General features: G+C 28.0%; 1 protein-coding gene across 2 annotated transcripts in view; it reads right to left on the minus strand.

The window, feature by feature from the left end:
* Positions 1-1,559: 1,559 nt before the first annotated feature.
* The window catches only part of LOC100199001 (E3 ubiquitin-protein ligase TRIP12), a 60,554-nt gene continuing 48,773 nt past the window's right edge, over positions 1,560-13,340 (minus strand). For both annotated transcript variants that reach the window (XM_065788690.1, XM_065788691.1), the window contains 16 exons: positions 12,827-12,933; positions 12,588-12,632; positions 12,427-12,509; positions 12,139-12,220; positions 11,921-11,981; positions 8,612-8,696; positions 5,703-5,771; positions 5,180-5,278; positions 4,986-5,100; positions 4,843-4,896; positions 4,198-4,628; positions 3,964-4,077; positions 2,324-2,372; positions 2,175-2,220; positions 1,973-2,076; positions 1,560-1,858 (listed from right to left, as the gene is read on the minus strand). In XM_065788690.1, coding sequence (XP_065644762.1) covers positions 1,662-1,858; positions 1,973-2,076; positions 2,175-2,220; positions 2,324-2,372; positions 3,964-4,077; positions 4,198-4,628; positions 4,843-4,896; positions 4,986-5,100; positions 5,180-5,278; positions 5,703-5,771; positions 8,612-8,696; positions 11,921-11,981; positions 12,139-12,220; positions 12,427-12,509; positions 12,588-12,632; positions 12,827-12,933 — 1,741 coding nt within the window. In that variant the 3' untranslated portion in view covers positions 1,560-1,661. The remainder of the gene's footprint in view (positions 1,859-1,972; positions 2,077-2,174; positions 2,221-2,323; positions 2,373-3,963; positions 4,078-4,197; positions 4,629-4,842; positions 4,897-4,985; positions 5,101-5,179; positions 5,279-5,702; positions 5,772-8,611; positions 8,697-11,920; positions 11,982-12,138; positions 12,221-12,426; positions 12,510-12,587; positions 12,633-12,826; positions 12,934-13,340) is intronic.

Genomic DNA, 13,340 nt, shown 5'->3' on the forward strand with positions numbered 1-13,340 from the left:
ATTAGGGAAACACTGCCGGGTTATCTTAATGTTTTTTTGTTTACGCTGCAAGTATTACATTTTAGAACCGTTTATTTGCACTGCCAGCAGTACTGCTAAATTGTTTTGACTGTCTCGATTTTTTATTCTCAATTATTTCGTGCATATTGATCAATTAATAAATTGTCAAAATAAATGAGCAGATCAAGAAAAAGAACATTTTTTATAGCAGTTTTGGACCGTCAATTTGTATTACTAAAAATAAAGTACATATAAGCTCTGTAAAATGTTAAATGAGCTTATAATTATTTAACAAAATTACGGAAAGCTCCTACTCCAAAGTACGAGCTTGTTGTCTCAAAACCTTGATTGTTTAAAAAACAAGAGACTAACACTATTCGGTACGTCACCACGCTTGGTTAAACCATGGTTTTCTTGCAATTTTTTAGTGACGTTGGATTTAATTTAGAAACTTCTAATTTTAATTTTACCCAACAGTAATCAATGGGGTTTAAATTGCTCGGCCACGGAGCGAAAACAACCGCAATTTCTTGCTTGATGGAAAAAGTTTTTCATGCCCTATCGTGCATGAAGACATTAACATTTCAATTTAAACACAATTAGACTTATTATTCCTCTGACTGTCTGAATTGACTATCTCACCTTGATGCAAAAGGTTCAAACCAGTACGACTATTGGGAGCAATACGATCGAAGATGCAAGTCTTTGATCAAAACGCCATACCAACTGTGCGAGTATAAACTTAACACTAGGAGGCGAGCTTAAAATCTGTATGTCCTTTGAGCTTAAAATTTGTATGTCCTTCGCAGCCAAACAACATATCATGTTGACAATTTTTGGGAGAATAACTCTTGGTTTTACACTGGATTTTCCTGGTTGGTGCCATCTGTTAACTTGATGGGCTGAATGCTATCATAAAATCGTCCTAGGCATCTTCAAACGTACAGCAATTTGTTTGGACCTACCGTCTTGCATTAAGTACTAGCGTAAAGTTTGTTGTACTAGCGTAAGTTTAACAGGTTATATTGTAGTCGTACTCTGTATATAGAGCACAATATATTTTTCTAATGATAACTAAGCAATCATTTACGCAACGCGTAATTTTGTGTTAAGTGTGAGGTAAGCACGCAAATTTCCCATTTTATTTGCAAGTAATTATCTACAATAATAATAATAATAGATAATTTACTTGAAAAACGACAACTCATAATTATTGTGAGTTGTTGGATCTTTTTAGCCATAACTATATATATACACACACAGACTTAAATACTCAATGTGCGTATATCGTGTATGTTACAAATACTAATTTGTTCAAATTTTATGGGACCAAAACTAAACCATATAACTAAATAAACTGTGCATACAACTTATTAGATAATACGTACACATAAACTGTAGTAAAAATGTAACGCATTTTTTAAATTTAGCTTTGCGCAGCTAAAAAAGAAAAGGATTTCCTTATACGTGTTAAACACGTCCTTTCAGTTTCAATTCCCAATTCAGGGAATTACGCAAGCATTACCCTTATAACAACAGCAATAACAACAAAAAATCGATTGAAATAAAAAAAATATATAGTCGCAGCTCTATTTATATATACAGCCCCAAAAACTCGAAAAGATAGGAGCAAAACATCTTCACCAAATTAGAAGAGTCAGCTAAGATAAATGAAAGGCGTTCTTCCCTTCGTTATATGCACTTTTAAGCTTATCATACATAATTTCTAGGCTTGAATAATCGGGCAACTTTAGGTAATTAACACAAGTCATTACGGAGGGCAAATAATCATCAGGGTTTGCGTTGTTGTCAACAGTCTTCCGGACGATTGTAAGAGGCGGGTTTAAACTTTTGAACCCTGCAACAACATTAACAAAAATAACTATAAGACTATAAAAGTAGTGGTCAAAGCTGAAACTTATAATTATTTTTAATTTTTTTAAAAAAAAGATTTGAGTTTCTAATTTCTTACCACCAACGGGTAGTTTTGGACTTCCGGTAATAAACTGTAAGAACAATCTTTGTTCTTCAGTATTGTATTTGCTTAATATGTCAAACAAGTAGCAAACCGCTCGGCTAAAATGAACCAAAGACAAATTTTTAAATAAAAAAATACATTGGCAATTTTTAGAAAAATAAAGAAAACGTTTATTGCTTACTAAATAAAAGCTTACCTGCTTGAAGTATAACCATGGTCAGGTCGACAACATTCAAATAAATCTAGAACAATAAAATGTAACTAAATAGAAATTAGCTCAGTCATAACACAGTTGTACTTACAATCTAGATAGTTTACAGAAAAAAAAAGAAAGAAAAAAAAGACCTTTTGCAACCCATTGTTCACTTTTGCAGCCACATAAAAGCAGTTCCATCTAAAATATTATATATTTAATATATAATCTTATTTATGTGTCTACACGCATTAATGTGTGACACACACACATATATAAACAAAAACACAAATCTTTGTGAACTTAGCCTTGACCGATATCAAGCTGAAAAGCCATCAGCGCATGAAAATAATTTCCTTTCTTTTGACAATTTCGTATTTTTTTTAAATGATAAAAAAGTGCAAAAATCATTTTAACAGTGTTCATCTAAACCAGCTAAAATGTGTGCCTGTCTGGAGCGTAGATTTTAGAAAATTATTAATAAATTTTTTGATAAACTAATAACACTTACATCTATTTGAGATTACTTTTTAAGTAAAAAAATTTTCTGAAAAATTTAAAGAAATTCTAACAAATTTTGAGCAGTTTCCAAGATTTGAGCATAAAAAGGGTGTGAAACAACCCAGTTAAAATTTCTGCATTGCAACTTCAGTATATCGCAAAAAATAGATCATGTAAAGACCTCCCTGCTTTATGAGTTTGAGTCAGACACACTATATGCCATCAAATAGGCACAGGGTTCGGTGTTTGAAACTGGACGCTAGTCGGTTAGGTTAGCAAGCGGAGATCCGGCACCAATCTACTGTGCTTAACTCAATAGGCTTTATGCTGAACTCTTAGAAAAACAAAAACGACAACGCCTGCCCTCATATTACAAAATTAGCATAATCAGACATTAAGTTTACAAGTAACAAAAAAAAAACTCTTTAAATAAGACAGACATCAACAAACTACTAATAGAGTAAGCTTGCTGTTTTTCAGATTCGATATTTATGACAGTGTAACTTTCACTGTTTTAAAGAAATTTTCTTTGTAGCATTCCAATTTTCAGGTGTTTTCCTTATTTTCCTAATTTCTTTAGTGATTTAATGATTTTTGTCAGTGAACTCTTTTCTCATTATAATGTCTGGCAGGAATTTTTAAAACCTTCAAAAACAATGCAAACCCCAGTAGAAGCTTTTAACTGAAATATTGCTGACGAAATTCTTATCTCCAAAAACAAAACAATTTTTTTAGGGGTATTTTTTCCAAATAACAGAATTGAAGTTTTAATTGTTGTTTTTCGTATATTTATATAAACATTTCAAAAGCAATTTATAAACTGACAGATTATGAAAATTCGGCAGAAGAACAACTTTAACAATTGTTGCAAATGCTAAGCTTATCTGCTACCAACTATTTTTGGTTAGAGAATTGATGGTATTTGATCAGATTACAAATGTTACAGTAATGAAATAACTGCCTAAACAAATTTGTATTATGGAAACAATTTATTATGCCCTTCCATAAAAGAACTGTTATTTTACCATATAACTACTTGATTTCATTAAAGAATTGTTATTTTACCATATAACTACTTGATTTCATTAAAGAACTGTTATTTTACCATATAACTACTTGATTTCATTAAAGAACTGTTATTTTACCATATAACTACTTGATTTCATTAAAGAACTGTTATTTTACCATTTATAAGAGTAATAAGAGTTCTTGAGAAAGCACAATTTTAAAAAACCATTTAAAATTTTTTAAAAAAGTCATGTAAAAGTTATCAAAAGAAAGTAAAACTTACTTCTTCTGGATAAAACATTCGGAGATTTTTCAACGGAAAAAATTGTTCAAAACCTTCTTTAAAAGCATTTAACTGTCTTGCTACTCCATCACGCAAGCTGTATTTTACAATCAACTAAAATTTAAATATCAATAAAAATTTATACTTTACTTTTTACTAAATTAAAAGAAACAAAAAAAAAAAAAAAAATTGCTAAAAGCTTTTCAAATAAGTTTAAAAAATGAATCAACTTACATTTAAATATTCTTCTAGGTTTTCAACTGTTACTAATGTATCTTTACCATTTTTTTTTAATTCAATATTAGTACCAGGTAATATAAAATCAAGACCTAAATCTTCAATAGAAACACCATCTAAAGTCAAACTGTTCAAAGCTAAACTTAAAGATTCTTTAGAATAAGAAGTGTCATTTTCAAGGCGTTTCTTTTCAAGACAAACATCGTATAATTGACTTATAGATTGATATAAGATAGAGTCAACATATTTCAAGTCTGTTATATCTATTGTATTATCTTGTTTAAGCAACCATTTATAAAACGTCCTGCTTAAGGGAATGTCAATCATACGAGAGTCCATACATGCTTTTGCAATAAACTTTCCAAGATAACGAAATTTCGCTTTAATCTTGTTTAATTGTGAATTCTTTATACTTTTAGGTAGTGCAACTAAAGTCATAAATAATATTTTATACATAAAACAATATATTATTGTATATTTATTACTCTATATAACTCTTACTTTGTGTATATATGTCTGGCTGCATACATACATACATATATAAATATTTACAACCTATATTTTAAACTATTAAATTATATACAATAATCAACAAACTTATTTGTAATTAAACAGAACATTAAAAAAAAAAATTTGACCAACTTGGAAACAACCCATGGAGAGTACTGCAGTATTCAACCTGTCCTTTTGAATCACCTGTAAAAAAACTTAGAAAAATGCAAAAACAACATAAAAAGACATTTACAACAAAATACTAAAAATGTGTTAGTATATAAATAAAATACCATCACTCTCAACAACTGATACTTTGTCTCCTCTCCACATATCATTATCACTTCGTTGAAAATATTTTGAAACTAAAGCATAAAATTCTAATGTAGGTCCAAGACCAGTCCCAACCTAATTAAAGAAAAATATTATTTACACAAAGTGACATGCCTAAAGATTATTAAAAAAGAAAAAAAAAACACAAACATACCTCGCCTTCATATTGTATTTCTAATAAAGATTTTGAATTCGTAAAATCATTTATTAATGATTCACCTTCTTTGAAAATGTTATTACGGTTAACAGTGCGCTATGAAAAAACAGGTCTCAGTAAATTTTATAAAGTAAAATATATATATATATATTTACCAACACACACACACACATATATAAAATAGGTATACAATCTAGAAAACACTTAAATAAAATTCTAAAAAGATCAAGTAAACAACAGCAATCTTTTTAAACTTTGTTTTACTAAATATCAACCGACATATAAATGAGTGAAAAAAAAAAGGAAAAAAAAGAAAAAAAAAAAATAGAGCTTTTTCATAGTTAGAATAATGAACAAAATAAAGTAAACATAGCTTAACATATGAATATTAATACTTTAATAAAAGAACAGAAAATAATACTAACATAAAAATAAAATAGTTAATCCGTTACCAACTAATATTACACTCACTTATATTAACAAAAAATCAATAATTAATAAAAATCAATAATAAACCAACTTTTTTTTTATCTAGTCTCGGAGCTACTCGATCACTACTGTCATTAGTTGTAATATCAGGAACAGTCTCCTAAGATTTGTATAATGTAAATATTTTAATCAAAAAGAAATATTAACAACAAAATTAACAACTATTAACAATTAAAACCACTTTCGAGTGCTATTCTTAATTTCACTGTGTTGATAGTATTTCACTGTATTTGTTTGAATATTCTTAATTTCACTGTATTGATTTTATTTCATTGTATTTGTTTGATTATTATTAATTTCATTATATTAATATTATTTCACTGTATTTGTTTGTCTATTAATTTCACTGTATTAATATTATTTCACTGTTAAAAATTCATTAAGAATTAAAGATGTAGCCAATATAACTTTAATATTTGGACAAATAGTGGATATAAAATATATTTTGGGAAAAAATAAAAGGACTCTTTATGGTTAATAATCTCATTACTTCTCAAAACCAGTTTTCTAAAAGGATAACTTTTTAAAACCAATGTTGCGAGAGACTGTAAAATGTAAGGAACTGTTAAAACTTTGAAAATTTATTTTAATTTATTTTAATTTATTTATTTAATTTAATTTAATTAATTTTATTTTAAGATAAAAAATGAGTTGCTAGTAGAACTCAAGAAGAGACTCAGTAATATATTTTCCAACACTATATAAAATGCTTAACCATATCAATTAAAGAGTTCCATTTAATTTTTACGTCAAGTTTGATATCGTCTTACAAAATATAATTTCTAACTTGATTTTCTAATAAAATATAATTAAAAAAACAGTCAAATTTAGGTATGTTTTTTTTTACCTTTGATTGAGTATTTAATATATTTTTAAATTCAACTTTTGACAGACCAACATTGTTAGCTTCATCTTCATCTTCAAAATAACCTTATCTATCAATATCAACATTGACTTCATTCAATGTTGCATTATTACTACTATCTCTGTATGAAACATTTTGTATGTTTCAATTCAAATACTTGTTTGTTTTTTTTATTAAATAAAATGTGTCACAAACAGCTAAATGTATGCCATGGTTGAAGCATAACTGATAAATTGCTCTCTCTACTTTACTTAATCATATGAGCAACATCACAAGTTGAGGCAAAAATATCTTTCTCAAAAGAGATGTTAAAATTTTAAACAAGATCAACAAAGTTTAAACAAGATCAACAAAGTCAGATGCAGAAAAAGATCCAAAAAATCTCACTAATCCAAGACTATAAAGTTCTTTTTCTTTAACATCACGTAAATTAACATTAACATAACACTTCATCCAAATACTAAATTAAATACTGAATCTTCTATTACTCTTCAGTTTTTCAATTTTTATTGTAACCTTTTTTTTTATATAACTTTAAGTAAATCTCATGGTATCGGATTCATTTTATGCAAGATGTTTAGTACATTTGGCTATTGAACCTCCCATAAAATTAGATCTCATAATTTCTTATTAGAAAATTTCATCAACAACAGCTAGTTTAGTCACAATTTCTTCTTGGCTGCAACGTTTCATGAAATCAAACTATTTTTTATTTTTTCATCACTGACATACCATTATCACCATCTTCATGGCTTGACTTACTTAGCATAATTCTATGAATTGTTTTTATGTACTTTTTCATTGAACCAGTAGAGCCATTGTTATTAGAAATATTTGTTTTGTATATTTTACATTTTGCTTTTCCATTAGAAATTTGATTGAAATGTTCCAACATCTTTGATGTTATTTTGGAACTAGATGGGTTAAAATAAGAGACTTTAATTTTGAAAGGAAAAACTAAAATTAACTGAAAAAATTATTTATCTTTATGTTTTGATAAATATAAATTCAAAAAGTTTATTTTAAAAAAACAATTGAACTTTATTTACTTCAACAAACGATTCACTTCAAAAAATGATTAAAGAAATAAAACAAAAAACTTCAACAAGCAATACTCTTGATTGATTTTTATATGATTATTTTTTTTGGCAACCAACTTTTAAAAAAAAGTTAAACTTTTGTCATATACAAAATGTTGTTTCATAGAAAGTCATTATAAGTAGTTAAACTTTATTCTTATGGAAAGCCATTATGAGTAATTACGCATGACACTCTTACAAATGACCAATTAATGTTAAGACATAATTACATGCAAATAATTGTATATATAGAGAAACATATTTGCAAATATCTTGGGAATATAGTTTGTATATAAATTATGTTTAATTTCAGCATTAACCTATAATTAAATAATATCATTTTTAATGTTAAACTACAATATTGTTTAAGTAGTAAGTAGTATTGGGAGAAGTTTAAATTTTGAGCGCTTAAGAAACTTATAAATTTTATAAAAATTGTTAACGGATATCAGATTTGAATACATGAGAAAACCGCAGATTTTCGGATTTGGTTTTCCTGCTTCAGAAACCCTAGTTGCTAGCTATGCAAATGAATTAAAACTTTGTCTGAAAATGACTAAGCATCAGGGTGCAACTACAAATAAACTACAATTAGAAATGCAACTACATTTTTTTGACTTTGTCAAAAAAATCTAGTTGCACCCTGATGCTTGGAGAGAACAGATAATGAAGTAACTTAAATTTATTTTTTTAAAAACTTAAAACTTAAAAATGTTAAAATAAACTTATTTAAAATAAGTTTTTGTTAACAACTATTTTATAAAAGCTATTATATTTATAAAACTATTTTCTGTATTAAGATAATTATTTCTTCAAAGCATTTCTGTGAAGATATACTATTCATGTATATGGCAGAATAGCACCCTATAATAACACCAGAAATTCATAAGACAATTTTCAATAACATTTTTATATCATTTCCAGTACACCTCTATAAAAAACCATGATAAGTAACAACAGATTAAAAACTAATTGAATTTATTATATAAATCTTACTTGCAATTTCATAACAGCTCGATCTCGGTCAAATGTTGTAACATAGAAAAGCATTTGACGACATTCAAAAGGAAATATAAAGGGGCTGAATTATTAGAAAATAAATAAAATTAGACATATAATAATAAGTCACAGTCGAACAAAAAATTAGATAAAATAATATCTAAATAAAATACTAATATTACACAAACAAACAAAAAAACAAAAACAAAAAAATGTTCCACAAACAAAAACTGGTTAAAAAGAGTTTTAAAATGTATTATTTTGACCAAAAATTTATTAAATCTGATAAAGAATATATCACCAGAGGTGAATGAAAAAATTGGTTACCATAAACAATATTTTGCTTACCATAAACAATATTTATGCATAAAAAATACTCAAAAATACAAAATGCTGTCTAAATATATTTCAATAAATTTAATAAATTCAAAACATATTAGTCTAATTAGTCTATTCAGTGGTGTAAAACAGTTAATTGTCTAACTTGAATTGAATTATTGGATAAAGTTTAATTACACAAAAGATTGCACAAAAGGTATTGCCCAAGCTATTACATAGCACAGCACTGTATGTAAACACACCATGTGCAAACACAGGTGTGTGTGCACATGTATGCGTGTATGTGTGTGATTATGAATACAACATTTGAAAAAATGTTTACTTAGACTCCTTAAACAAAAAAATGACATTATTAAAAGAAATTTTAGGAGTTGACATAAAAATACAATATTTTTACACAAGACCTTTGAACATTTGAAGAGCCCATAATATAATGAAGAAATAAAAAACTCGACAAAATTATGGTCTTTAAAAAAGAGGAAATATAAGATTTCAAAAATTTTGAAGGTATAATATTAAATTATATTGAATTTTATTGAATAATAAATAAAAAAACATTTTTTCATAGAGAAAACAATTTTTTTTAAATAAAATAATTTTTTACTCATATCTTTTTAATAATTTCAGTTCACTTCAGAACCAACTTAACTGTTAAATAATTTTTTTTTTCAATATTAGGGATCTATGTAACATTTAAAGATTAAAAAAAAACCTAAATATAGTTTTTTTTTTAAACATCTTCACTTCCAAGAAGGCTGCAAGCAACCACTAATTAGAGTTAGAAGTTACTGGAAGAGAAAAGATGAAGATTGTAGAGCAAGATAACGATTGACAGACGACTTAAAGGATTGCAAATTATATGAATCAGGAAAGTAAGATAAAGAAAGCAAATTCCAAAGAACTGATATTCGAGGGAAAAAACTTGAGGAATAGGAGTTTTTGGAGCACTTAGGAACAGTCACAGAAAAAGGATGAGACTTAATTGAATGACAAGTAACACAAGAATGAATTTTAGCAGATGGCACATAAGACGCTAGCTCTTTAGAGCAGTGCCCATTATAGTATTTGTAGAAAAAAGAAAGAGAGCAACATTATAACGATGTGATAATGGTTGGAGGTTAGCTCCTAACTATTTTTACAATGCCCAACTATGTTTACAATGCGCTTTTGCACCTTGTCTAAAAGAGAAAGGGCATCATTAGAAGATCCGCCCCAGATATGGCAACAGTATTCCATACAAGGATGGATTAGAGATTTATAGAGATAGAGAATAGAATCCGAAGTAAGAAAGTGTCGAGCTTTATAAAGAGATGCAACCTTAGCAGATGCTGATTTTGCAACAAATTTGGTACATGGTTTTCAAGAAAGATCGGAAGAGTTAATCCTAGAAGATAAAGGGTAGATGACTCATTGAGTACATTAGCGTTCATAAGTATAGGAAGATCTAACTTATTGCGATAACGATTGGCTGAAAAAAATTAAGTTTTATCTGAATTAAAGTTCACCAGCTACTGTGAGCCCTATGCTGTAGCAGAAGTGAGATCCTTTTCAAGCTCAGATGCCCCCTCCAAGCAATCAGAAAGTGTTGGCTTCTTATCATGACAAGAATAAATGGTAGTATCATCAGCAAACAATGCCACCTTAGATGTGAGAATACCTGGAACATTAATGATCATTAATGTAAATTAAAAAGAGTATAGGGCCAAGGATAGAACCTTGAGGAACCCCTGAAGTTACAGAATAAGAAGAAGAGTGCTGTCCATCGAGGACAACTTTTATACTATGATTGGAAAGGAAGGATTCAATAATCTTAAATGTGTTATCAGATACACTGTAAGAAGAAAGCTTATGGAGAAGACTAGCATGCCAAACTTTATCGAATGCTTTAGAAATGTCAAGAGAGATGGCCTTACCCTCTCCACCTTTACCTAATGCATGATAAAACCTAGCGGTTATTACTGTTGGCAAATCAGCTGTAGAATGAGAAGATCGAAATCCATATTGATGGGCAGAAAGTAAGTTATTAGATTCAAGATGAGAGATTAAGTGTTTGTTAATTAAAGATTTAAAAACCTTGCTTACGATAAGAAGAAGACTAATGGGACGGTAGTTGGATGAATCAGATCGCTCTCCAGAATTTTTGAAAATAGGGATAACAGATGCCGCTTTCCAGCAGGCTGAAAAACAAGACTCTGATGAACACTTGTTGAATAGTTTTGAATCAAACAAGAGAGGTGAAATTAAAGATTTGCCCTTATTATTGATACTAATTAAAATTCTCCAGAAGTCACGAGAGCCTAATTTTTGTGGTGAAATACGAGATTTCATGACCTGAGAATAACGGGCTTTGATGTTAGACAAAAATAGCGGGCTTTGGCATTAGTTTTATCAACCAATTTATATAATTCAGTGTTGTTCTATTCCATAAAACCATTTAGCGTAAGAGCAAATATTTTTTTAAATATTGCTATCTTTAAAGCCATAGCACAGCAATAAAAATATCATAGTATGCAATAAAAATATCATAGTATGCAATAAAAATATCATTGAATGCAATAAAATTCATAGTATCACAATAAAAATGATCCGCAAAACAGATTAATGCCAGGAAGGGTATGAGGTTGTAAAAAATCTGCCATATTTAAATAAAAATATGACAACATAGAAACCACATATACATATGAGCCCATGAGATGCATAGTGGTATAAGTCACTTTTTTCAATATTTTGAGTTATTGCCACCAATGGTTAGCATTTTGTTTTTTCTATTACATGGCAGAGTGGTATAAGTCTAAAGATATTGATAATGATATTATTTTTATTTAATTTCTCTAAAACAGTTTGATGATTTATGATATGATGTCTACTAAATGCCTCTGTATCTCAAATCTAGATATGAGTGACTTATACCATTATGCATCTCAAGGGCTCATATATGATAATCTATATAATACATATACAATATACCATGCTTCTGCCAATTCTGAAAGCCATGATGGTAAATTACCAGTCATAATAATGAGAGGGTCTAAATTAAATATAATATATAAAAAAACTCACTAGATTTGTTTTAAAAGTACAAAAAACAAAAATAAAAAACCAATCAGAAATAAAAAATATTTATTTAGAGCGTTAAACATTTATATAATAATTAGTAATACAAATTAAAAAAGGAAACAAAATACCCTGAAGTTGTCGTGTTGCTTTTGCTGTTAATTTAGTATTAACAAACTCAGTTTTAGGTACTACAGAACTACAGGCTTGAAGCTGTAAGTGATTTAATAAAGCAGTTATATATTATTACAATATTTTATTTACATAATATAAATATATATCAGCCCTTGGAATTAGGGTCAGCATTCGGCAATGCCGATACATATATTTTATATACACATACACACACACACACACACACACACACACACACACACACACACACACACACACACACAATGATTATGGTAAACACTTACACCAAAATAATCTCCCCAATTGCTATTAAGATAGTATAGAACACGTAGCAAACATATTACTTCAAGTGAGGGATCTTCATTAACTATTGAAGCAACAAAACAAATTTTATAATTAAAAAAAATTTTGATACTAAAAAAATTGATTTTAAAGAAAAATTTACATTTTTCAACAGGTAGTTTTTCACAAAGAAAATGATCAGCTGGATCTAAAGAAAAAACACCTTTACTTCTTACAAAAAACTTTCCCTATTACAAAAAACAAAATTACTATCTTTAAAAGACATAACACTTAAACATAACTAAAAGCCTAGGTATAAGTCAAATCAGACAAAAATAATAAGTCTGGCAAGACTATATAAGTTGATAAATTATTATATTTGCAATGTAAAAATATAAATACCTAAATCTCCATTTTCTAGAGAAATTGAGGTGTTTGCCTTATGTGCTGAATCTGATTTGATTCTTTTTGGAGATAAAACAGGCTCTGCTTGATTAATAGGTCTGAAACTAAAATTTTAAACAAATTTTAATGAGTTTACTCAATGTTAGGCATTTGAAAACTTTTAAGAATTTTTTAAGAATTATTAATTTTTAGAACCATTAACTTGAGCACAATGACATCTTGGAGCACAATGACATCTTTAACCATTCCTAGCATCGCACAATGTGCTCAATAATCCCTGTTATATATGGGATGTATAAACCCTGCAGCTAATTTTCAAATATATAACATAACAAATGACACATAAAAAATGTTAACATGTGACTAAAACATAATGATAATATTTTGGAAACATAATGATAAACTTTTTTTATTTTTGAATTTTTCAAATATTAATTAAATTTACAAACTTGATTGTAAATTTACAGAAATTGGTTAGACGTCACTCATATAGTTACAAACTAGTCAATGG

This window comes from Hydra vulgaris, chromosome 01 (genome assembly GCF_038396675.1).
Source record: "Hydra vulgaris chromosome 01, alternate assembly HydraT2T_AEP".
NCBI classification, from domain to species: Eukaryota; Metazoa; Cnidaria; class Hydrozoa; order Anthoathecata; family Hydridae; genus Hydra; species Hydra vulgaris.